The sequence below is a fragment of the Anabrus simplex genome, chromosome 1 (genome assembly GCF_040414725.1).
Source record: "Anabrus simplex isolate iqAnaSimp1 chromosome 1, ASM4041472v1, whole genome shotgun sequence".
Taxonomy (NCBI): Eukaryota; Metazoa; Arthropoda; class Insecta; order Orthoptera; family Tettigoniidae; genus Anabrus; species Anabrus simplex.
This window is the reverse complement of record NC_090265.1, coordinates 693,942,517-693,967,555: the sequence shown is the minus strand read 5'-3', so window position 1 is coordinate 693,967,555 and position 25,039 is coordinate 693,942,517. Positions and strand designations below refer to the sequence as shown.

Sequence of the window (25,039 nt, the reverse complement as noted above, 5' to 3'; positions counted from 1 at the left end):
ACTTGAGCCATATAACAGCTAATGGAGCTGTTGTGGTCCAAACCGGCCTCCGGGCTGAGAACTCAATTTTTGGGGGGGGATGGGGGGGGGGGCTAGTGGCGTAGTATTGGGAATAGGTTGGAACCTCCCTCATAATTATCGAGAAATGAACATAAGCATGAAATTAGGGCCAGAAACCAGCATACGGACATGGGCAAGTTTTCCTTCATAAACAGGACCATAAGGAATTTGAATAAATTGCCTGCAGCAGTCTGATAGATTCCCTTCTGGTATCAAGCCATTTAAGAAGACCATTAGTGCTAGTATAAAGTGAAAAGTTAAATTATGGACAGTGAATTTGTGAATTTCTGCTTGGTTTAGATTGTGAAACTAGTATTTCTTGCGGTATTCTCTTTCCAGGGAATTGCTTGTTGTACTCCTGTTGTGGTTGTAATGTAATTACCTATTTTTTTTTTTACTTTACTTTGTTATCACTTGTAATGTTAAGCTAGTAGTAAGCTCAACTTATAGTACTGTAAGCTGTAGTGTTAAGCACTGGAAACACTTAAGTTGTGTAGGAAATTGTATACAATGATGCTGGATGTAGAATGTTCCCCTTCAGTGACGAGTTCTGGCAGACCTGTGCAAAAAGGCGAGTTTTTTCAGAGGAAATTATTTTTAGGAAGCAGGGAATGAGTAACAATCATTAAAGGAACACATTCATATATTATTCAAGGTTAATAAAAACTTACTTTACACTTTTATTTACAGTAGGCCTGTGACATGGTATAAAATATTGGTGTTTTGAGAATACTGTGATCAATACATTTTTATTTTAGTGTTTTTATTATTCCCACCAACAACACTAACGCAATAAAATGCCGAATTTCGTAACAGTTTCTTTCCAAAACTGTTCCCTTGTATGCAGAGATTTATTTACAAGTTCTTCAATGCACTTTTAACATACGAAGTTGTTCCGGTCACTATCAAATTTACAACTTCATCCGTTAGAAACAGTTCAAAACATCAATCGCACTCGCCTCTGGTAATAATCCAACCCTAACACCAGGATTTCCTGTAAATGGAATTATATTAGGTTGCAGACTATCCCCAGGCATACACTATTTCCACACGAATGTATGTTCAACATCTCCCACCATCACCTTAGCTTTTGACATATCTTCTTAACTTTCACTACAAATACCAAGGTCATCATCCAAAAAATCAATAGAATCATTACCACTATTCTCAGAAATACTAATGTCACTAAGAGATTCATCTTCGATGTAGTTCCTTATTTTGTCTTCAGACAAACAAATAAAATAGAGTGACGGATTTTCCTGAGGGATTTTCCACCATTCAACACATTGCAAAATATACATACATACATAATCATTATAGACTGTTATGCCTTTCAGCGTTCAGTCTGCAAGCCTCTGAGAATTTACTAAATGTCGCCACAATCCTCGATTTGCAACTAGTGTTGTGGCCTCATTTATACCTCTTATCTTTAATCGTTAGAAACGGAGTCTAACCATCGTCTTGGTCTCCCTCTACTTCTCTTACCCTCCATAGCAGAGTCCATTATTCTCCTAGGTAACCTATACTCCTCCATTCGCCTCACATGACCCCACCACCGAAGCCGGTTTATGCGTACAGCTTCATCCATCGAGTTCATTCCTAAATTAGCCTTTATCTTCTCATTCTGAGTACCCTCCTGCCATTGTTCCCACCTGTTTATACCAGCAATCATTCTTGCTACTTTCATGCCTGTTACTTCTAACTTACGAATAAGATAGCCTGAGTCCACCCAGCTTTCGCTCCCGTAAAGCAAAGTTGGTCTGAAAACAGACCGATGTAAAGATAGTTTCGTCTGGGAGCTGACTTCCTTCTTACAGAATACTGCTGATCGCAACTGCGAGCTCCCTGCATTAGCTTTACTACACCTTGATTCAATCTCACTATATTACCGTCTTGGGAGAACACACAACCTAAATACTTGAAATTATCGACCTGTTCTAGCTTTGTATCACCAATCTGACATTCAATTGTGTTAAATTTCTTACCTACTGACATCAATTTAGTCTGAAATATTGAAATAATAACATTAAGTTATTTATTAGACCACCTAATCAATACAAAATCGTCTTGGATGATTTACATAAATTTGTTAGCTAATAATGGGACATGTTTCGCCTTCCCTGAAGGCATCATCAGCCATAGTCTTAACCTTAAATTAAAAATAGGCGTCTAAATAACATGTAGTAATGAAATGAATTTTAAAAATCTTGAAGAGATTTGAAGTAAAATAAAGTTAAAAATAACAATGATGGTTTGAAAATACAATGTGATGAGATACAATAGTGGAAGTATTAACAAAATTAACATTAGAAGGCTGCTAAAATAAGTACAATGGATAAAACAACAGATTGTTATACAACAAGTAGTAAGATTGCATAAAAGTAAAGTTGATAGTCATGGCGGTTATAATTAGACGATGGCGAAAAATCTTATATAATCAAAGTAAAGAGGAGAGAATAAAAGTCAAAGTTAGTCGAGAGATCCAAAGTTCATCATGATCTAGAAGATAAAAGACGAAAGTCAGATGCATATGTTGAAGTTGTAGAACACGTTGAGGATATGAAGTTGGTGAACAGAAGTTGAAGAACAGTTTCAAATAGGATCACTAGGATCACTTGTTAATACTTCCACTATTGTATCTCATCACATTGTATTTTCAAACCATCATTGTTATTTTTAACTTTATTTTACTTCAAATCTCTTCAAGATTTTTAAAATTCATTTCATTACTACATGTTATTTAGACGCCTATTTTTAATTTAAGGTTAAGACTATGGCTGATGATGCCTTCAGGGAAGGCGAAACATGTCCCATTATTAGCTAACAAATTTATGTAAATCATCCAAGACGATTTTGTATTGATTAGGTGGTCTAATAAATAACTTAATGTTATTATTTCAATCTAACATCATCAATACGGACCAAAAATGATATTTATTACATGTAAAATCAATTTAGTCTTCGAGAGGCTAATTTTCAGTTAAGTATATAAATTTCATTATTCGTCCGTATTCAACCAAGATTACAATAGGGAACATGCACAATTTTCAAAAATATATTTTTTGAAAAGTACACCAATGAAATAGTACGTAAACGCATTACATTGTGGTAAGTTGCCTTGTTTTCTACCATTAAAAACATATTTAATAGTGCCTTTCCGTAAGGCGAGTGAAACGGCCTCTGACGTAAGCGGCGCGCTGTGACGTCACGATCCAGAACCGCATGCAGCTCTACCAGCCGTTGTGCATCAGCCGTTGCTAAAAGCCGATTATTTATTATTCATGATCGCGAATAACTTCGAAATGACAGAAGAAAGGTTCAAAACAGCACAGTCAGACAATCTACCATGTGTAGATGTCATCACTCTTGAAAAATAGTGACTTTTGTGGCCGCAGAAATTAGCGGATAAAAAGCAAGTTTGTAAGTGGCGTCTTTTATATACGTGCAATGTACTGTAACCCATAGTATTAGGATAACGAACCTGGATAGATATCACATCACTTTCAACATTTCCTTCTAGACTGATTCCCATATTAAAGAATAACATTACATTTTCAGGCTTTCAGCATTTGTAAAGTAAGAAATCGGATTCCAGCACTAACAAACATATTGGTAGCATTATAGTACTAGTCCGCCTCTGTGGTGTAGTGGTTAATGTGATTAGCTGCCACTCCTGGAGGCCCGGTTTCGATTCCAGGCTCTGCCATGAAAGTTGATAAATAGTACGAGGGCTGGAACGGGGTCTACTCAGCCTCGGGATGTCAACTGAGTAGAGGGGTTTCGAATCCCACCTCAGCCATCCTCGAAGTGGTTTTTCGTATTTTCCCACTTCTTCTCCAGGCACCTAAGGCCACGGCCATTTCCTTCCCTCTTCCTTGTCTATCCCTTCCGATCCTCCCATTCTCCAACAAGGTCCCTGTTGAGCATAGCAGGTGAGGCCGCCTGGGCGAGGTAATGGCCTTCCTCACCAGTTCATCACCATACCCAAAGTCTTACGTTCCAGGACACTGCCCTTGAAACGGTAGAGGTGAAATCCCTCGCTAAGTCCGAGAGAAAACCAACCCTGAAGGATAAACTGATTAAGAAAGAAAGAAAGATCATACTACTAAAGGGCTATATTCTATCATTCCCAAAAAATATATATATTTATGGTTGGGACAACTAGCCTACCAACTTCCGGGGCCCACGAAAGAGAAACATTAAATATCTTTGTGGAGGAAAAAAGTTAAACTTGACAAAGATAAACATGACCTCATCTAGTTTTTACAAGTCGGGCTAAGTGGTTCAGACGGTTGAGGTGCTGGCCTTCTGATCCCAACTTGGCAGGTTCGATTCTGGTTCAGTCTGGTGGTAGTTGAAGGTGCTCAAATACATCAGCCTTGTGTCGGTAGATTTACTGGCACGTAAAAGAACTCCTGCAGGACTAAATTCCTGCACATTGGCGTCTCCGAAAACCGTACAAGTAGTTAGCGGGGCGTAAAGCCAATAACATTAATTGCATTTGGCTTTTTAACAAGCTGAGCAGATCAGGCAAGAAAAGTGTCCTGGTGACATTTTAGTCGTTCAATACAGAAATGTCTTTGGGTGCTGTGACTTATACTTTTTTTGCTGTTCGCTTTACGTCACACCGTTACATTTAGGTCTTATGGTGACGATGGGACAGGAAAGGCCTAGGAATGGGAACGAAGCGGCCGTGGCCTTAGGTACAGCCTAAGCATTCGCCTGGAGTGAAAAATGGGAAACCACAGAAAACCATCTTCAAGCTACTGGCAGTGGGGTTCGAAACCCACTATCTCCCAGATGCGAGCTCACAGCTGTGCGCTCCTAACCGCACGGCCAACTCGCCCGGTATTTTTACCCTTCGGTTTATTGACTTGGCTTGTATAACCTTAAACTTAGGCTAAGTTGGATAATATTTTAAACACCAACATCACTATTTTCACCTGTGTGCAATTATGTTATTTATTTCATTAATATTATGATAATTATTATAATTGAGCATTGTGAACTTACAAGATCCCAACAGACAAGCATTGGTTTTGTGTAGTTATACATTTGTTAAAATCACGTTGTTTCCTTTCATGATGTACACGTCTATTTTTTCTTATATTATAGAGTATTTAGGTATAGCCTAAATTTCTTTACAAATTAAGCTCTTCAATAAAGACATAAATAACTGTCGCATGCCAAGGTAAATTGCTAGAATTAGAGCTGTCAAAGTGGTTCATAACCCCTTGAATTTATTATCTTGACATGGATCACCCAAAACATAGGTTAGGTTTGGAGAATACTTTAATAATCAGCATTAATTAATGCACTTTATTACTTTCATATTCCAAGATGTAATTGAAGCATTTAAATAAAGCATCATACAGCTGACATGGAAAAGTGATTGAAAATTCAAACAAATTCATCTTACGTTAAAATAGTCAAAAAATAAACTGTACACATTTCCGATATATCACCAGCATTTCTCCGGCTCGCCAAAATCCATTTCTCCCTAGTTTTAGCGTCTTTGGAACACTTATAAACAATTTGTTTCGGATGGTATGCGATGTGCTATTGCACATCGGAACTCTACACCATTTGTAAGTTTTCTGCCTCACTGTCTGCGCAGGATTTATTTTAAGTCTAAAATATACCACTCAGATTATTATTCAATGTACAGACCTCGAATTTAACCATACCAGACACTAACATAAAGTAGAAATACACGAAGTGTATCCTGCTTCTCACAGCACACTATGTGTTATTTCGTCTGCTAATTCAGTCAACCTGTACGACGTCAGACCATTGAGATCGCGTACTTGCGTCACGTGACAGTTTCGTACATTGATTTAGATTTTTATCATGTTTGGAGTTATTTGTATATTCTGATCACATTTTTGAATTCTGCATGAGATTTTGAATCAGATTAGCAGATTTTAAATTAAAACCCCGGATCATGCATGTTCCTTATTTATTAAAATTCGTATCCACCTTATTCAATACCAAAAATGTTGTTAAGATGAAATTACAACATGTATATTTATTTTATCAGGACAAGTTTCAACGCTTTATATTGCATCATCAGCTGATATACACTGGAAACATTGGCAAACATCTACGTCACACACATTATAAAAACTATGATAAAGATTTAAATACCATATTATAATTATACTATTTCCGAGTCCATAGTGACAGAGCCTTGCAATTATTAAATTTTGGATTGCTAAAATCTGATGCAATTTGGTTTAAATAATCATTAATATTTAAAAAAACTAATGATAAAATCACGATCTTCTTAAAAACATTCACTTTGACGTTTAAAAAAAAATGTTTTTGTAGAACCATTTTAAACCATTCAATAAAGTTCTCAGGCTATTGCCATGTAGTGAACATAATGTCGCAGAATAAGGTTAAACAATCTTCTTAAATGACACTGACACTGTTTGACACTTCAATATCTTTTAACATTACATACATAATCATTATAGACTTATGCCTTCCAACGTTCAGTCTGTAAGCCCCTGAGAATTTACCAAATGTCGCCACAATCCTCGATTTGCAACTAGTGTTTTGGCCTCATTTAGTTCTATACCTCTTATCTTTAAATCGTTAGAAACCGAGTCTAACCATCGTCGTCTTGGTCTCCCTCTACTTCTCTTACCCTCCATAACAGAGTCCATTATTCTCCTAGGTAACCTATACTCCTACATTCGCCTCACACGACCCCACCACCGAGGCCGGTTTATGCGTACAGCTTCATCCATCGAGTTCATTCCTAAATTAGCCTTTAACTCCTCATTCTGAGTACCCTCCTGCCATTGGTCCCACCTGTTTATACCAGCAATCATTCTTGCTACTTTCATGCCTGTTACTTCTAAATTACGAATAAGATAGCCTGAGTCCACCCAGCTTTCGCTCCCGTAAAGCAAAGTTGGTTTGAAAACAAACCGATGTAAAGATAGTTTCGTCTGGGAGCTGACTTCCTTCTTACAGAATACTGCTGATCGCAACTGCGAGCTCACTGCATTAGCTTTACTACACCTTGATTCAATCTTGCTTACTATATTACCATCCTGGGAGAACACACAACCTAAATACTTGAAATTATCGACCTGTTCTAGCTTTGTATCACCAATCTGACATTCAATTCTGTTGAATTTCTTACCTACAGACATCAATTTAGTCTTCGAGAGGCTAATTTTCATACCATACTCATTGCACCTATTGTCAAGTTCCAAAATATTAGACTGCAGGCTTTCGGCACAGTCTGCCATTAAGACCAAGTCGTCAGCACAGGCCAAACTGCTTACTACATTTCCACCTAACTGAATCCCTCCCTGCCATTTTATACCTTTCAGCAGATGATCCATGTAAACTACGAACAGCAAAGGTGAAAGATTACAGCCTTGTCTAACTCCTATAAGTACCCTGAACCAAGAACTCATTCTACCATCAATTCTCACTGAAGCCCAATTGTCAACATAAATGCTTTTGATTGATTTTAATAATCTACCTTTAATTCCATAGTCCCCCAGTATAGTGAACATCTTTTCCCTCGGTACCCTGTCATATGCTTTCTCTAGATCTACGAAACAAACAACTGCCTATTCCTCTCGTAGCATTTTTCAATTACCTGGCGCATACTGAAAATCCAGAGGTGCCAACCTTTGAAGTGGATTATCAGTAATCACCCTCCGCCCCCGAGAAAAATTTCGAGTCAAGTCCAAAGCATGTTCCTTCCTTCCCGATAATGACACCCCTTTTTCCCCCTCCCTCTAGCAATCTATTTGAAAGTATATCACAATAACATTTGTGCGCAACCTGTTAGTTCTGTGATAAAACATTCCTTGTAGCTTGTTTCTCACGCAGCAGCTGCTTTTCAGTGTAGTTTTTCTTGAAGCATCCTTCCCACTTCGATAACATTGTCGTCTTCTGAACCATAAGCGATTCCTGTGCAGATGTGCTTAAGGTAGGCCTCACTTCTTTCTCAATCTTGCTGTCAACTGTCAAGTACACTTGACACAGCAAATGCAACATTACTGTAGGATTTATAGTGGAGAAGAGCAGCGCCTGAGCTCCTTCATTCACAATGAATTTTACAACGCTTATGGGTATCAAAAGGAAGTCACGATCGAATAAGTATCGTTGCCAACTCACAAGCATTGAAACGAGCACGATTTAGGAGAAAGGCTCGAAAGGATTGAACATTTTTCCTTCTTCTCTTTGTTTCCGTAGAAAATTATTTTTTCGTGATGTCAGTTTTCCGTAATAATTTCCCATTTGACCGTAATTCCGTAATCGTGAGGTGAAACCCGTAATAATTACGGACAATTCGTAATAGTTGGCACCTCTGAAAATCTGATCCTGACAGCCTCTCTATGGTCTGAAACCACACTGGTTTTCATCCAACTTCCTCTCAACGACTGATCGCACCTTCGCTTCCAAGATGCCAGTGAATACTTTGCCTGGTATACTAATCAATGAGATACCTCGATAGTTGTTGCAATCCTTCCTGTTCCCTTGCTTATAGATAGGTGTAATTACTGCTTTTGTCCAATCTGAAGGTACCTTACCAACACTCCACGCTAATTTTACTACTCTATGAAGCCATTTCATCCATGCCTTCCCACTATACTGCACCATTTCAGGTCTAATTTCATCTATTCCTGCTGCCTTATGACAATGGAGTTTATTTACTATCCTTTCCACTTCCTCAAGCATACTTTCACCAACATCATTTTCCTCCTCCCCATGAGCTTGGCTGTTTGCAACACCACCATGATGATTTCCTTTTACATTGAGAAGATGTTCAAAATATTCCCTCCACCTCTCCAGTGATTCCCTGGGATCTATTATGAGTTCACCTGAATTACTCAAAACACTGTTCATTTACTTTTTCCCTCCCTTCCTAAGATTCTTTATTACTGTCCAGAAAGGTTTCCCTCCTGCTTGACCTAGCCTTTCCAGGTTATTACCAAAATCTTCCCATGACTTCTTTTTGGATTCAACAACTATTTGTTTCGTTCTGTTTCTTTCATCTACGTACAAATCCTTGTCTGCCTCGGCTCTTATTTGGAGCCATTTCTTATAAGCCTTCTTTTTACGTTTACAGGTTGCTCTCACTTCATCATTCCACCAAGATGTTCGCCTTTTCCCATCTTTACACACAGTTGTTCCTAGGCATTCCCTAGCTGTTTCTAATACAGCATCCCTGTATGCCACCCATTCACTTTCTATATCCTGAACCTGCTTACTGTCTACTGTTCGAAACTCACTAATCATATCCATGTACTTCTAATTTCCTCGTCCTGGAGATTTTCTACCCTTATTCGTTTGCAGACAGATTTCACTTTCTCTACCCTAGGCCTAGAGATACTTAGTTCACTACAGATCAGATAGTGGTCTGTATCATCGAAAAATCCGCAAAAAACTCATACATTTCTAACAGATTTCCTGAATTCAAAGTCTGTTAAGATATAGTCTATTATGGATCTGATACGCCTAGCCTCCCAGGTGTAGCGGTGAATGGCCTTATGCTTGAAGAATGTATTCGTAACAGCTAAACCCATACTAGCACAAAGTCCGGCAAACACTTCCCATTCCCATTAGCTTCCATATCTTCCCCACATTTACCAATCACCCTTTCGTATCCTTCAGTTCTATTCCCAACTCTCGCATTGAAATCGCCCATTAGCACTATTCTATCCTTGCTGTTGACCCTGACCACGATGTCACTCAATGCTTCATAAAACTTGTCAACTTCATCCTCATCTGCACCCTCACATGGTGAATACACGGACACAATTCTTGTCCTAATTCCTCCAACTGACAAATCTACCCACATCATTCGCTCATTTACGTGCCTAACAGAAACTATGTTGCGTGCAATGGTATTCCTGATAAAGAGCCCTACCCCAGACTCTGCCCTTCCCTTTCTAACACCCCTCAAGTACACTTTATAATCTACTATTTCTTCCTCATTATCTCCCCTTACCCGAATATCACTTACTCCTAGCACATCCAGATGCATCCTCTTTGCTGACTCAGGCAATTCTACCTTCTTTCTTCCATAAGCCCCATTAATATTGATAGCTCCCCATCGAATTCCATTTCGTTCGCCAAGTTGTTTCCAAGGAGTCCCTCGCCTGTCAAATGGGAGTGGGACTCCATTACTTCCATAGGTCCGAGGCCTGCTTAAAGTGTTCTGAGCTCGGTAAATTCATGAAGCAGGATGCTACCCTACTTGCACATAGTCCAAGTGAGGATCTCTCCTATAACGGGTTATGGACCACCGGTGAATTGTATAGTCCTAGCCGCATGAGCACAAGGAGGGCCACGACTCAGAATATGTCCGAGATGCCCACTCCCATTCCATAGCAACTGGTATCCCGACTCTCAGGACCACTTACTAGGCCACTCAGCCGTTGCCCATGGTTCACGAACTAGGACGTGACTACAGTAACCCACAAACATTAACCACAACATCTTTTAAAATCTTTTAAAACCATATTAAAATTATTCTATGAAATCTTCAAAATGTTGAAATGTGACGATTGTGAAAAGAGGCAGACTCAAAAGCCGGTGCTTTATGAAGTTTCCAATTATTTCATTCTCAGTTCAACATAAATTCACTTCTATAGAACAAGACATTGAAATTTTGGAGAGCTGAGGGGAAGGTAATTTGCTGGATGTTACGGAGGGCTGTTATATACATTTAGATCAGTATTTTAATCCAAATTTTAATTTAAATGAAATTTCCGAAAAACCAAATATTCTTTTTGATTTTCTTATTGAGTTTTTTAATATACATATACCGGACAATTAGACGGTTTTTCATATTATGCGCAGTAGCTTTACATACTGCCTTCCACGATCACGCCCTCCAGAGCTCCAACAGGTTGCCGCCCCTCAGTTGCTCCTCCCTCCTTTCCCTACTTCCCCTCTTTGAACCGATACCAACCTTGGACACTGTATTGCTGACAACAAGGTTCACTTAGCTACACGGTGCTTTGCAAGGACAGCGATCTCACAAGGTGAGTCACGTTATAAGACGTAAAGTTTCACACTTTTTCAGTTAAAGTGAGGGTTAATATATTCATATTAATTTCAGGTCCGCATTGAACTGAGAATGAAATAATTGGTAACTTCATAAAGCACCGGCTTCTGAGTCTGCCTCTTCACGATCGCCACATTTCAACATTTTGAAGATTTTATAGAATAATTTTAATATGGTTTTAAAAGATTTTGAAGTGTCAAACAGTGTCACGTCATTTAAGAAGATTGTTTAACCTTATTCTGCGACATTATGTTCACTACATGGCAATAGCCTGAGGACTTTATTGAATTGTTTTAATATGGTTCTACAAAAACATTTTTTTAAAAACGTCAAAGTGAATGTTTTTAAGAAGATCGTGCGTGATTTTATCATTAGTTTTGTTTAATTTTAATGACTATTTAAACCAAATTGCATCAGATTTTAGCAATCCAAAGTTTAATAATTGCAAGTCTTGGACAATATGGACTCGGAAATAGTATAATTATAATATGGTATTTAAATCTTTATCATAGTTTTTATAATGTGTGTGACGTAGATAAACTTATATATGTTTGCCAATGTTCCCAGTGTATATCAGCTGATGATGACGCAATATAAAGGGTCGAAACTAGTCCTGATAAAATAAATATACATGTTGTAATTTCATCTTAACAACATTTTTGGTATTGAATAAGGTGGATGCGAATTTTAATAAATTGTAGGCTAATTTTCATACCATACTTATTGCACCTATTTTCAAGTTCCAAGATATTAGACTGCAGGCTTTCGGCACAGTCTGCCATTAAGACCAAGTCATCAGCATAGGCCAAACTGCTTACTACATTTCCACCTAACCGAATCCCTCCCTGCCATTTTATACCTTTCAGCAGATGATCCATGAAAACTACGAACAGCAAACGTGAAAGATTACAGCCTTGTCTAACCCCTGTAAGTACCCTGAACCAAGAACTCATTCTACCATCAATTCTCACTGAAGCCCAATTGTCAACATAAATGCCTTTGATTGATTTTAATAATCCACCTTTAATTCCATAGTCCCCCAGTATAGTGAACATCTTTTCTCTCGGTACCCTGTCATATGCTTTCTCTAGATCTACGAAACAAACAACTGCCTATTCCTCTCATAGAATTTTTCAATTACCTGGCGCATACTGAAAATCTGATCCTGACAGCCTCTCTGTGGTCTGAAACCACACTGGTTTTCATCCAACTTCCTCTCAACGACTGATCGCACCCTCCTTTCCAAGATACCAGTGAATACTTTGCCTGGTATACTAATCAATGAGATACCTCGATAGTTGTTGCAATCCTTCCTGTTCCCTTGCTTATAGATATGTGCAATTACTGCTTTTGTCCAATCTGAAGGTACCTTACCAACACTCCACGCTAATTTTACTACTCTATGAAGCCATTTCATCCCTGCCTTCCCATTATACTTCACCATTTCAGGTCTAATTTCATCTATTCCTGCTGCCTTATGACAATGGGGTTTATTTACCATTGTGGAACTTAAGGTAAATGACTGTTTCCATATAAACTTTCAATATTGAGGTTTGAAAGAAATTAATCAAATTGATAGCATTTGCCTAAATCAACATAAATCTAGTCACGGTCGTTGGGGAATTTTTTTAACCATTCCTCATAAAAACAGATTTAGTGGCCAGCTTCTGGAACACCAGTTATCTGCAAGTTGCCGAAATGCACTTGTAACTTTAACTGCGCTATTAACTTTAAACAAGTTTCCAGAAACTTAAATGTAGATTTATCAGCCCTGTCAAACAGTACAGACATCGTAATGTTCAGAACCTCTCGTCCTCTAACAGATGTCTCTACGCAAATGTTTTAGTGTCATTTTTGGTAATATCTAGTTACTTTTACTAGCAGAAGCTTTATATAATAAAAAATTGGTTGGCAAACGTGTACAGTCATCTCAATCTGATTCAGCATGTAATAATCTATCAATGTGAATATATAAAATATCTAAAAATGCAAAAAAATTAATATATCTGCCCTTCTTCCATGTTCACACTAAGCAGACATCCTCTCGAATTTCACTTTAATCATTGTTGTTGTCGTCACTAAAATTATACAAATACACCGCAATTCATAAGCAGACTACTTTTCACTCATCCAGAACACTGGTATTCACAAAAATAATTATATAGGCTAAATGAATACGTGCAGCATATGTTGGAACCTATCATTCCGGCACTGAAGTTGTGATATTCATTCATCCTCAATGCAATTACTACAGATTTATTTTTAGTACTCTTGCATGCACAAATGTTTCTTATTCCTGCTCGTATATCTCCGGCAAGTTGATCATTTATCATTCTTCTTTGACATATAATTTAACCTGATCAGATCCCCAAACTCTTCAGGAAATACTTTTTTTTTTCCTTTTCCCACGCTTTCAGGGTACAAATTGAACATTAAGCATTAGAAACTGCGATCTCCATTAGTAGTTTCCTAGCGTATTACCCCAACTGAGCATCTGTAGGTCTTAACAACTGCAATGGACCAGCCATTTGAGAAGTTTTATTTACACTGACCACGCAACAAGTATTGAAAAAAATACTCTTCTAACTGGTGACGCGAGGTCCGACAGTCCACTTCAGAATTTCAACTGAACTGTGAAGTGTGTAGATACAGGTGAGGTAATAAACTATGGCTCCCTGCAACATTCATAATTAAAGAAGCTCGGATGTTTCAGGTTTCTTAAGTAAAAATGGATACAAAATTGGTATTTACTGTTCAGCAGGCTTATATTAAATGCACTGCCGTACCCAAGATATTTATTATTTAGTATACATGTAAATGTTAATGACAAATATTCCATAATTTCGGATTAGGTATTCACTAACTGATGGCGGGGCTCATTATTACAAAGAAAGATCAATTTTAGCCCGATGGAAATCCGTCTGATTCAAATTCTATTTTATTTAAAAATTCAGTTCCCGTATTGGAAGATATAGGGTACCGTAAAATGGGGTGAATAGGGACAATTTTTTCGGTTTTTGCTTAGTACCTTTTGAAGGAACTGGTTAACTTTAATGGGGTAATTTTCCCTATTAAAACGGAACTCGCGTGTTTATATTTTATACACACAGAATATTCTCCTGTAGTTGTAGAACTGTATATATTCTTTTAAAGGGCTGTCCCTATTCACCCCAGTGATGGGGTCAATAGGGACACTCGGTATTTTAAATGGATGTCCCTATTCTAACCGGTGTTTGGGCTGCTTGGGACACAATGTAAGTTTCTAAACAGCTTTTAATGTACAATGTATTTATTATGGGTGCAGAATTTGCATGTTTGGCACAAAAAACAAACAGAAAACTTTACAATTCACTGAAAGTATATCCTCCGCTTTTTACAACCGGTGGCTTCAGAATGTTATCACTTGTGTCTGCTCGAACTCAAAATCATCAGTTACATTTGGGAACAGATAAATACCAGACACTTTCGTAGACTGTCTGAGAAATGTTCCTATGTAATTTCGTCCTGGGTTTATCACTTTCAGTACCTTTCCTACAAAGACCTTTTCCACACCTCGATCATATAAAAACTTTACCTTTCCCCAGCTTCCTTCCCCTATTCCTTGTTCTACAACAGGTCAGAATACACTCGACCAATTCCTCCTTGAAATCATATGATAAATTGTCTACCCACCTTTCTTCTTTATAGACTCTACGGCTCCATCCGTGTTAGCAACATATCTTTGTCAAGCAGATTTTGAAATGTTGAATTTCTCCGCTGCTGAAAGTATTGACATGCCACTTTTCACTTTCAAAACTGCCTTTTCCACTATTTCAGCATCCACAGGTAAATGAGTTTTTGAATGAGGGTCTCTCTTATACTTTTTCCCCATTGTCCCTATTCACCCCACTTTCAAGTTATATGGTACAAGTCTCTAAGAAAATTTAAATAATGCACAGTTTAGTCATAGGAATCTTCTAGAAACTTCAGAAGTAGTTCAAAGAATATCACTGAATGTAATAATAATACTAACACACCGTTTCAGCCTATGAAATTAGCTCACCAACTAAAGTTTTCCTGAACGAAAAAAATGGCGCCAAAACATCAACTGCCTTACAAGCTGGCCACCGTGACAAATATTTGTTTTTGTATAAATCCTTAGACTTTCTGAAAAGGTAAAAGAATGAAGAACACTTCAATTTCCCTTAAATGAACGAAATATCTTTAGTTGACATTTTGAAGAATAAATTATTATTTTTCCTGTTTTTGTCCCTATTCACCCCATTTTACGGTATCTAAAGTGGAGGCGACATGCACCGAGGAGACTTGTAACTGAAACCGCTGGGACAGATCACACCATACAAGTGGAATCACAAAATACAGATAGGTATTGTAAGATCCGAATTGTAGTTAATACGCAATTTATGCCGTAACAGGAGCCAAGTTACACCTCATTCCCACTCTAAATGCCTTCATATTGTTAAGCAATCCATAATGGAACCTAGATTTTATCTCATTCTAGAGTAAAATTTCTGAAACTAAAATTCTCTCATTTAAGAATATATATGCACAATAACACTAGAGAAAAATATCTTATGGGAGTTCAGAATCACACTATACAATCAAGAATTGACTAATAATTCTTCAAACACCATTCTGCAAAACAAGACAAGTAACAAGCAAACCAAATTATAACATCCCTAAACAAACAATTCGGAACTGATTTGGGAGAGTAACTTCACCTAGAAATGCTTCAGATAAACAAAGGACAGCAAAATGGAACTAACTGTTATTAGACGTACCTCACGCGCACGAACACTTTAATGTGTTGGTTTTTATCCTTGCTGCCTGTGCTAACATCCATAATATCTTCTGATATGCCACTAAATACAACACACAAATATATCAATTATTCTAGCAGGACGTTCCAACAACTAGTGATGGGCGAATGATACGGAGGTTCGAGCAGGCTCGAGTCGGCCCGATACGCTACGTAGGCTCGATGCCGTATCGAACCTGTTCGAACTGTCAGGCGACACCACACATCGACTAAGCGGAGCGCGGACGGACAATTCGTCCTATTAGATTACTACTAGGTACACTCAGTATATTTATGTGTCGGGGGGTGGTGAACACAACGTTCTCAGTGAACGGAAAGAGCATTTGTTTAAGTCTTTCTGGCAGTACGAACAACAGATTGGTAATATTTATTTCGTTAATATGTACCTTTGCATTTTACATTTTGTCCGCTCTTCAGAAATACGTTTCTGTATAACTTTGTCGTGTTTTGCAGGCTTAATGTTGTTAATCATTACTTTCAAGTACCGATAATTAACATGTTTTTCGTATGCTACGAGCTATTATTTTTTCAATAATAATTAGTAATACATTATTATTTTATTTGCTATTGGCTTTACGTCGCACAGACACAGATAGGTCTTATGGCGACGATGGGACAGGAAAGGGCTAGGACTGGGAAGGAAGCTGCCGTAGCATTAAGGTACAGCCCCAGCATTTGCCTGGTGTGAAAATGGGAAACCATGGAAAACCATCTTCAGGGCTGCCGACGGTGGGGCTCGAACCCACTATCTCCCAATAATACATTATTATGTCCGCCTCGGTGGTGTAGTGGTTAGTGTGTTTAGCTGCCACCCCCGGAGGCCCGGGTTCGATTCCAGGCTCTGCCACGAAATTTGAAAAGTGGCACGAGGGCTGGAACAGGGTCCACTCAGTCTCGGGAGGTCAACTGAGTAGAGGTGGGTTCCATTCCCACCTCAGCCATCCTGGAAGTGGTTTTCCGTGGTTTCCCACTTCTTCTCCAGGTAAATGCCGGGATGGTACCTACTGTAACTTAAGGCTACGCAGGTGAGGCCGCCTGGGCGAGGTACTGCTCATCCTCCCCAATTGTATCCCCCGACCCAGAGTCTAAAGCTCCCGGACACTGCCCTTGAGGCAGTAGAGGTGGGATCCCTAGATGAGTTCGAGGGAAAAACCAACCCTGGAGGGTATGCAGATTAAGAAAGAAAGAAAATACATTATTATAATAGACGAATTTGTTATTACTTCAGACAGAGCAGACAGTGGCCGGTAGAAAAAGGTCATGGACTTGGGACTACTTTGAAGAGCTTCCAGACAAACAAGTAAAATGCACTCGATGTGATAAAATATTAAAACGATAGTAAAAATACATCGACGATGATAAGATACTTAAAAATTCATAATATTCGTCCTTCGTCGAATGACACCATTCCAAATGAGAGGGAGACACCTCCACATAAACGACGTCGATATATGCAGGTAAAATATTCTTAATAGGTTCCGTTTTGTTTTTCATGAATAGCACAGTGGACGGCCGCTCGCATTTGACTGGCGAAAGGCTCAGAATGTCCGCCCAGACAGGGTCTACATAGTTTACTGTTGAGGTATACAGTTTATACCGATTTTACGTGCGTAAGCATTACGTTATGAAACCATCAATTTATTAATTGATTGGCAATTAGTCCGCCTCTGTTGTGTAGTGGTTAGTGTGATTAGCTGCCACCTCCGGATGTCCGGGTTCGATTCCCGGCTCTGCCATGAAATTTGAAAAGTGGTGCGAGGGCTGGAACGGGGTTCACGCAGCCTCTGGATGTCAACTGAGTAGAGGTGGGTTGGATTCCCACCTCAGTCATCCTCGAAGTGGTTTTCCGTGGTTGCCCACTTCTCCTCCAGGCTATTGCCGTGATGGTACCTAACTTACGGGCAGGGCCGCTTCCTTCCCTCTTCCTTGTCTATCCCTTCCAAACTTCCCATCCTCCCGCAGGGCCCCTGTTCAGCATAACAGGAAAGGCCGCGTGGGCAAGGTACTGGTCATCCTCCCCAGTTGTATCCCCGACCCAGAGCCTGAAACTCCAGGATACTGCCCTTGAGGCGGTGGAGGTAGGATCCCTCGCTGAGTCCGAGGGAAAAACCGACCCTGGAGGGTAAGCAGATTAAGACAAAGAAGATGGGCAATTAAAGAAAACGATGCCGAAAACCGAAAAAGTAGCTAGTGGGTCGTAAAGCCAATAACGAACAATGGAGTTCTTTACTTCAATGGTTATGGCCCCAAACAGGAAATAAACACCCCTTACATCCTCGTTTTAAAGCGCTGGGGAAATCGGGCTAGAAAAATATAAGGGCCAAGAAAGAATAATAAGTTTATTGGCTTTACGTCCCACTAACAACTTTTACCGTTTTCGGACACGCCAAGGTGCCGGAAGTTAGTTCCGCAGGAGTTCTTTGCGTGCCATTAAATCTACCGACAAGAGGTTGACGTATTTGAGCTCGAACCTCGGCGCGTATCGGGTCGGCTCGATCCGGTTCGAACACGGGTATCGTTTGCCCATCACTAGCTGTAGCCCGAGTTAGACTCCGCCTTCGGTCACGTATGTGCTCGAACTTGCTACGAACAGGCTTGAACCTCGGCGTGTATCGGGTCGGCTCGATCCTGCTCGAACACAGGTATCGTTTGTCCATCACTAGTTGTAGCCCGAGTCAGAATCCGCCTTCGGTCTTGTGACAGCTCGAGCTTGCTTCGAACAGGCTCGAACCTCGGCTCGTATCGGGTCGGCTCGATCCCGCTAGAACACAGGTATCGTTTGTCCATCACTAGCTGTAGCCCGAGTCAGAATCCGCCTTCGGTCTTGTGACAGCTCGAGCTTGCTTCGAACAGGCTCGAACCTCGGCTCGTATCGGGTCGGCTCGATCCCGCTTTTACACAGGTATCGTTTGTCCATCACTAGCTGTACCCCGAGTCAGAATCCGCCTTCGGTCATGTGACTGCTCTAGCTTGCTTCGAACAGCCTCGAACCTCGGCGCGTATCGGGTCGGCTCGATCCCGCTAGAACACAGGTATCATTTGTCCATCACTAGCTGTAGCCCGAGTCAGAATCCGCCTTCGGTCATGTGACTGCTCGAGCTTGCTTCGAACAGGCTCGAACCTCGGCGCGTATCGGGTCGGCTCGATCCCGCTAGAACACAGGTATCGTTTGCTTATCACTAGCTGTAGCCCGAGTCAGAATCCACCTTCAGTCATGTGACAGCTCGAGCTTGCTTCGAACAGGCTCGATCCTCGGCGCGTATCGGGTCGGCTAGATCCCGCTAGAACACAGGTATTGTTCGCCCATCACTAGCTGTAGCCCGAGTCAACTGCGCATTCGGTCACGTGACTGCTCGAACCTCGGCGCGTATCGGGTCGGCTCGATCCTGCTCGAACACGGGTATCGTTCGCCCATCACTAGCTATAGCCCGAGTCAACTGCGCCTTCGGTCACGTGATGACTGCTCGGGCTTGCTTCGAACAGACTCGAACCTCGGCGCGTATCTGGTCGGCTCGATCCTGCTTGAAAATGGGCATCGTTTGCCCATCACTAGCTGTAGCACGATGCAACTGCGCCTTCGGTCACGTGATGACTGCTCGAGCTTGCTTCGAACAGACTCGAACCTCGGCCCGTATCGGGTCGGCTCGATCCCCCTAGAACACAGGTATCGTTTGCCTATCACTAGCTGTAGCCCGAGTCAGACTCACCCTTCGGTCATGTGACAGCTTGAGCTTGCTTCGAACAGGCTCGAACCTCTGCTCGTATCGGGTCGGCTCGATCCCGCTAAAACACGGGTATCGTTTGCCTATCACTAGCTGTAGCCCGAGGCAGACTCACCCTTCGGTCATGTGTCAGCTCGAGCTTGCTTCGAACAGGCTCGTATCGGGTCGGCTCGATCCCGCTACAACACGGGTATCGTTTGCCTATCACTAGCTGTACCCCGAGACAGAATCCGCCTTCGGTCATGTGACTGCTCGAGCTTGCTTCGAACAGGCTCGAACCTCGGCGCGTATGGGGTCGGCTCGATCCCGCTAGAACACAGGTATCATTTGTCCATCACTAGCTGTAGCCCGAGTCAGAATCCGCCTTCGGTCATGTGACTGCTCTAGCTTGCTTCGAACAGGCTCGAACCTCGGCGCGTATCGGGTCGGCTCGATCCCGCTAGAACACAGGTATTGTTTGTCCATCACTAGCTGTAGCTGAGTCAGAATCCTCCTTCGGTCATGTGACAGCTCGAGCTTGCTTCGAACAGGCTCGAACCTCGGCGCGTATCGGGTCGGCTCGATCCCGCTAGAACACAGGTATCGTTTGTCGATCACTAGTTGTAGCCCGAGTCAGAATCCGCCTTCGGCCTTGTGACAGCTCGAGCTTGCTTCGAACAGGCTCGAACCTCGGCTCGTATCGGGTCGGCTCGATCTCGCTAGTACACAGGTATCGTTTGTCCATCACTAGTTGTAGCCCGAGTCAGAATCCGCCTTCGGTCTTGTAACAGCTCGAGGTTGCTTCGAACAGGCTCGAATCTCGGCTCGTATCGGGTCGGCTCGATCCCGCTTTTACACAGGTATCGTTTGTCCATCACTAGCTGTATCCCGAGTCAGAATCCGCCTTCGGTCATGTGACTGCTCGAGCTGGCTTCGAACAGGCTCGAACCTCGGCGCGTATCGGGTCGGCTCGATCCCGCTAGAACACAGGTATCATTTGTCCATCACTAGCTGTAGCCCGAGTCAGAATCCGCCTTCGGTCATGTGACTGCTCTAGCTTGCTTCGAACAGGCTCGAACATCGGCGCGTATCGGGTCGGCTCGATCCCGCTAGAACACAGGTATTGTTTGTCCATCACTAGCTGTAGCCCGAGTCAGAACCCGCCTTCGGTCACGTGACTGCTTGAGCTTGCTTCGAACAGGCTCGAACCTCGGCGCGTATCGGGTCGGCTTGATCCCGCTAGAACACAGGTAACGTTTGCTTATCACTAGCTGTAGCCCGAGTCAGAACCCGCCTTCGATCACGTGACTGCTCGAGCTTGCTTCGAACCTCGGCCCGTAACGGGTCGGCTCGATCCCGCTTGAACACGGGTATCGTTTGCCCATCACACGCGTAGAGAGCGGGATCGAGCCGACCCGATACGCGCCGAGGTTCGAAGCAAGCTCGAGGAGTCACGTGATCGAAGTCGGTGTCTGTCTCGGGCTACAGATAGAACGTGCAGATTAGCAAACTGCATATGAAGTGAAGCACCTTTCACACATGTGTGTGTATAATATTTATAACGGAGGTGCGTGCTTTCACATATTACTACATTCAGTCATTGACGTACCGGTATATCTTATGAGGAATAAAGGTTGGCCATAAAATTGGAAGGCTTAGATTATGATAATATGCAATGAAAATGACGAAGGATGTACCCGTATTATTCCCCGCGCATTAACAGAATTATTTCCTCCCATGGCAGTACTTGTGTGCCGTGTAACAACTGCACGTTGGGCGCAATATTATGAATAAAAAACCAAACCAGACCCCATGGCGCAACAGCCCCGACGGACCATGGCCTACCAAGCGACCGCTGCTCAGCCCGACGGTCTGCAGATTACGAGGTGTCGTGTGGTCAGCACGACAGATCCTCTCGTCTGTTAATCTTGGCTTTCTAGACCGTGCAAAATTATGAATACGGTAATATTATTCTTACAATGCGATGCTTTGGGCGGCTAAGACAGCTGGCAGCGCCTCAGGCTTGGTTCTCCTTCTGTCCTCAATGTTGGGGGGGTTTGAATCCACTCCTTGGGAGAGTATTACCCTTGTTGCTCGTATAGAAGCCTTGAGTAAGAAAGGATTGACATCTCATCAATCGTATACATAAATACATGTATAAATATTATGATGCAACAATGTTACTGTCTGATTGCGTGAAATATAGGCTATATGAAACTCAAACGTGACTCGCGATTTCAAGCTGTATCATTTACAATAATTCAGGTCAATCGGTTCAGTAGTTTTCGAGCCCATCTGGAACAAATAAAACAAGACATCATCTTATGGTTTTAAAAATCCTGATCCTACCGGGTATCGAACCCGGGACCCCTGTAACCAAAGGCCAACACGCTTACCATTGAGCCATGCACCCGAGCGAGAAACGTGTCAACAACAACTTCAGGTAAAATATACATTTTTAGTCTTGTAACCATTTAAATATGTAACTTACGACACGTGAATGGTTTCCTTTTTCTGTCTTTATACGGCCCCAACAACACATTTTAGTAGAGAATTGGTTTATTCGGATGGAGGCATGTGTAACGAATCATCGCACAAGCACAAATTTTGACTGTCTCCAATATATAGATATGGGTCGAAATTATATTATGTACAAAATACACGGAAGTAACAGTAGAGAGGACCAACCGGTACTGTCCAGCATAAATACTCTTACATATCCTTCTCAAGTTTGCTGGGTGTTAGTAACAGCAAGGCGCTAGGTTGCGGCGCCCGCAAAAGCTCGAGCAAAGCTCGAACAGGCTCGAGCTCTGACGTCATCTGTTCGAGCAGCTCGAGCCGGGCTCAAGCACATCACTACTCGGAGCACTGGCTTGGAGCGCAGCCAGAGCGCTAGCGCTCGGGGAGCGCTGTTTGGATGGCGCTGGTCTACAGACTGGTCCTCAACTAAGCTCTTGACTCTGTTAATTCATTACAGGGGTGCTGCCAGTATCAAAAGTGTGGCTGCTGAAAACGGGCGCTCATTGTATGTACTATGTCTTTGAATGTCTGACTTCTCCTTAGACTGACCATACGTATCGTTTAGAATGGGACAGGCAGAATGCACGCACTGTAATTTTCATTAAGTGTGCCAATTTTGCCTCAATTTCAGTAAAAGACTTGATATACCGTGCCCCAAGACTGTACCCAGAAATTTTTTCCGAGGGGGTAAGGATTCGGGTTGGGGGCTTTCAAAAACAAAAATCACGGTGACATTTTTTTTTTTTACTTTCAAATAGATTTTACAGAAATAAAAGTTTGAAATAGTTTTAGAGCAGTACCTTTTACAACCCATCGGATGAAGTAGAAAGGAAAATTCATAGCGGCCTGGTGGGCAGAATACATGCGTGCAGTGCGACACAAAGATTTTTGTCATTCGCGTGAAAATGGATGTAACAATACGTTTCACTCCAAGTATTAAAAATATTTAGGGGTTTGATTCATTTTTTTAATATTCTAGCGGCTCGATAACATGACAATATTTCTATATACTGTACTGAAATTTATTTTTATTCTGCAAAATATATTAAGAACATAAAAAGCAACCAATCCATATATCTTCAAAATTAAAATTTCCATTTAGGTTTTCAGTAAGTTGTTAATTGTATTAGCAGAGTAACATTTTAAAATGACACAGTTTTTATAGGATAAATTCAATTGTTTATTTTTCAAATGCTTGTTTCTATAATATTTCTAATTTATTGTAGGCTACAGTATTTGAAAACCCATAGGCTTATAAGCTGTTTAAATTTCTCAAGTTCACTTTTATTTCAGAGGCGGTTTGAACACCCTCCCGGGTACGGCCGTGCCGTGCCCTAATACAGTATTGGTCAATCACAATCATCTGTAACCTATAAAATTTAGGAAGGAAAAAAAAACACATTCGTGGGTCTGATGGATAGGTACAATGAATGCAAAGTGGAGTTTCAGTAGATCTCTCTATTCCGGAAGTACAGCAGATTTTTCTGTTATGAGGTGTGTGAGACCAAAGGAGAAATATAGATTAAGTCCTGAGACAAGCTTTCTTATTTATACACTGATGAGCGATTGAATTAGAGATATAAGGCTAGTGTTTCTTTAAAGGACTAATTCACCAAACTAGTATTAACCACAACGATAAGAAATACTATTTATTGCACAACGACACAAACATATATACACATGGTTACCGCCATTACATATCACTCTTTTGTCTTCACTGTCCCATCAGAGATCACACACCACAGAGTCCAAATAAAATATTGATCTCCTGCCAGTGTCCACCATTTTTGAGGCCAGGAGCAAATAACCTTAACCAAATTTTCATAACATCCTCCCACCTTTTAATCATATTATGATTAAAACCACTAAACTCAAAACAAAAAGCAAAGAAAAATCTACACATTGAGTCAAGAGGGAATTCGTACCTTCCTCCCACATCTTGTAGTAACCACTCGTGGAACAGTTCTGCTAGAGACAGGCACAGCATGGCTCTTCTCCTGGATCTCTTCTTCATTCTGCCATTCAGAAATGGGAGTTGCTTCCAGTGTATAAATGGTCTGCACAGGCCGGTCTAACTCACTACCAGCAGTCTTCACCTTGACAACCCTGACGACATTGTCTTTCCCGGGATATACAGCAACCACTCTTCCTAAAGGCCAGTCCATTCTACGTGCTCCATCACTTCCAAGGATCACTACTTCCCCCACCTTTAACTCTCGATGTGAGTTCGCCTGGCCTTTCCCCGGTTTAAGTAGCCCTAAGTACTCTATCTTGAATCTTTTGTGTAATTCTGTCCTCAGATGTTGATATATCTGAATCTCTTTCCATGGCTTATCTGATCAATGTGATCAATATCGAGCACTCCCACCCTAAGAATATCCTGAAGAAACATCGCTGGAATCAACACTAATAAATCATCACTGTCCTTAGACAAATAATTCAACGGTCAGGAATTAATAACTGCTTCAATGCGTACCAGTATTTTCAACAGTTCCTCGTAATCCAAAGAGGAACAACCTAAGTTACGTCGCACCAACTTCTTTAACATCTGAACAATACGTTCCTAAAAGCCTCCCAACCATGCAGCAGTAGAAGGATTGAATTTCCAAACAATTCTCTACACTTTTGTCCAGTCAAGATCACTGAACGCATTTTCAGCTTCCATAAAATTCCTTCCCTTATCACTGTAAATAACATTTGGTCTCCAAGCAATGAATCTTCGTAACACTTGAAGGAACCCCGGTGTAGACAAAGTCTTGATGAGCTCAAAGTGTACAGCTCTGAAAACAGCACACATGAATATCACTATCCACGGCTTTTCACCCCCTCGGAGATGTAATGGGCCAGCCAAATCCACCCCTACGATCTCAAAAACAGAAGTGTCTGGAATTT

At 41.2% G+C, this 25,039-nt stretch overlaps 1 protein-coding gene across 2 annotated transcripts in view; it reads right to left on the bottom strand.

The window, feature by feature from the left end:
* Positions 1-16,035, bottom strand: part of LOC136857351 (kinesin-like protein Klp61F) — a 295,057-nt gene extending 279,022 nt beyond the window's left edge. For both annotated transcript variants that reach the window (XM_067135960.2, XM_067135961.2), the window contains exon 1: positions 15,889-16,035. In XM_067135960.2, the coding sequence (XP_066992061.2) occupies positions 15,889-15,950 (62 nt within the window). In that variant the 5' untranslated portion in view covers positions 15,951-16,035. The remainder of the gene's footprint in view (positions 1-15,888) is intronic.
* Between the last annotated feature and the right edge of the window lie 9,004 nt (positions 16,036-25,039).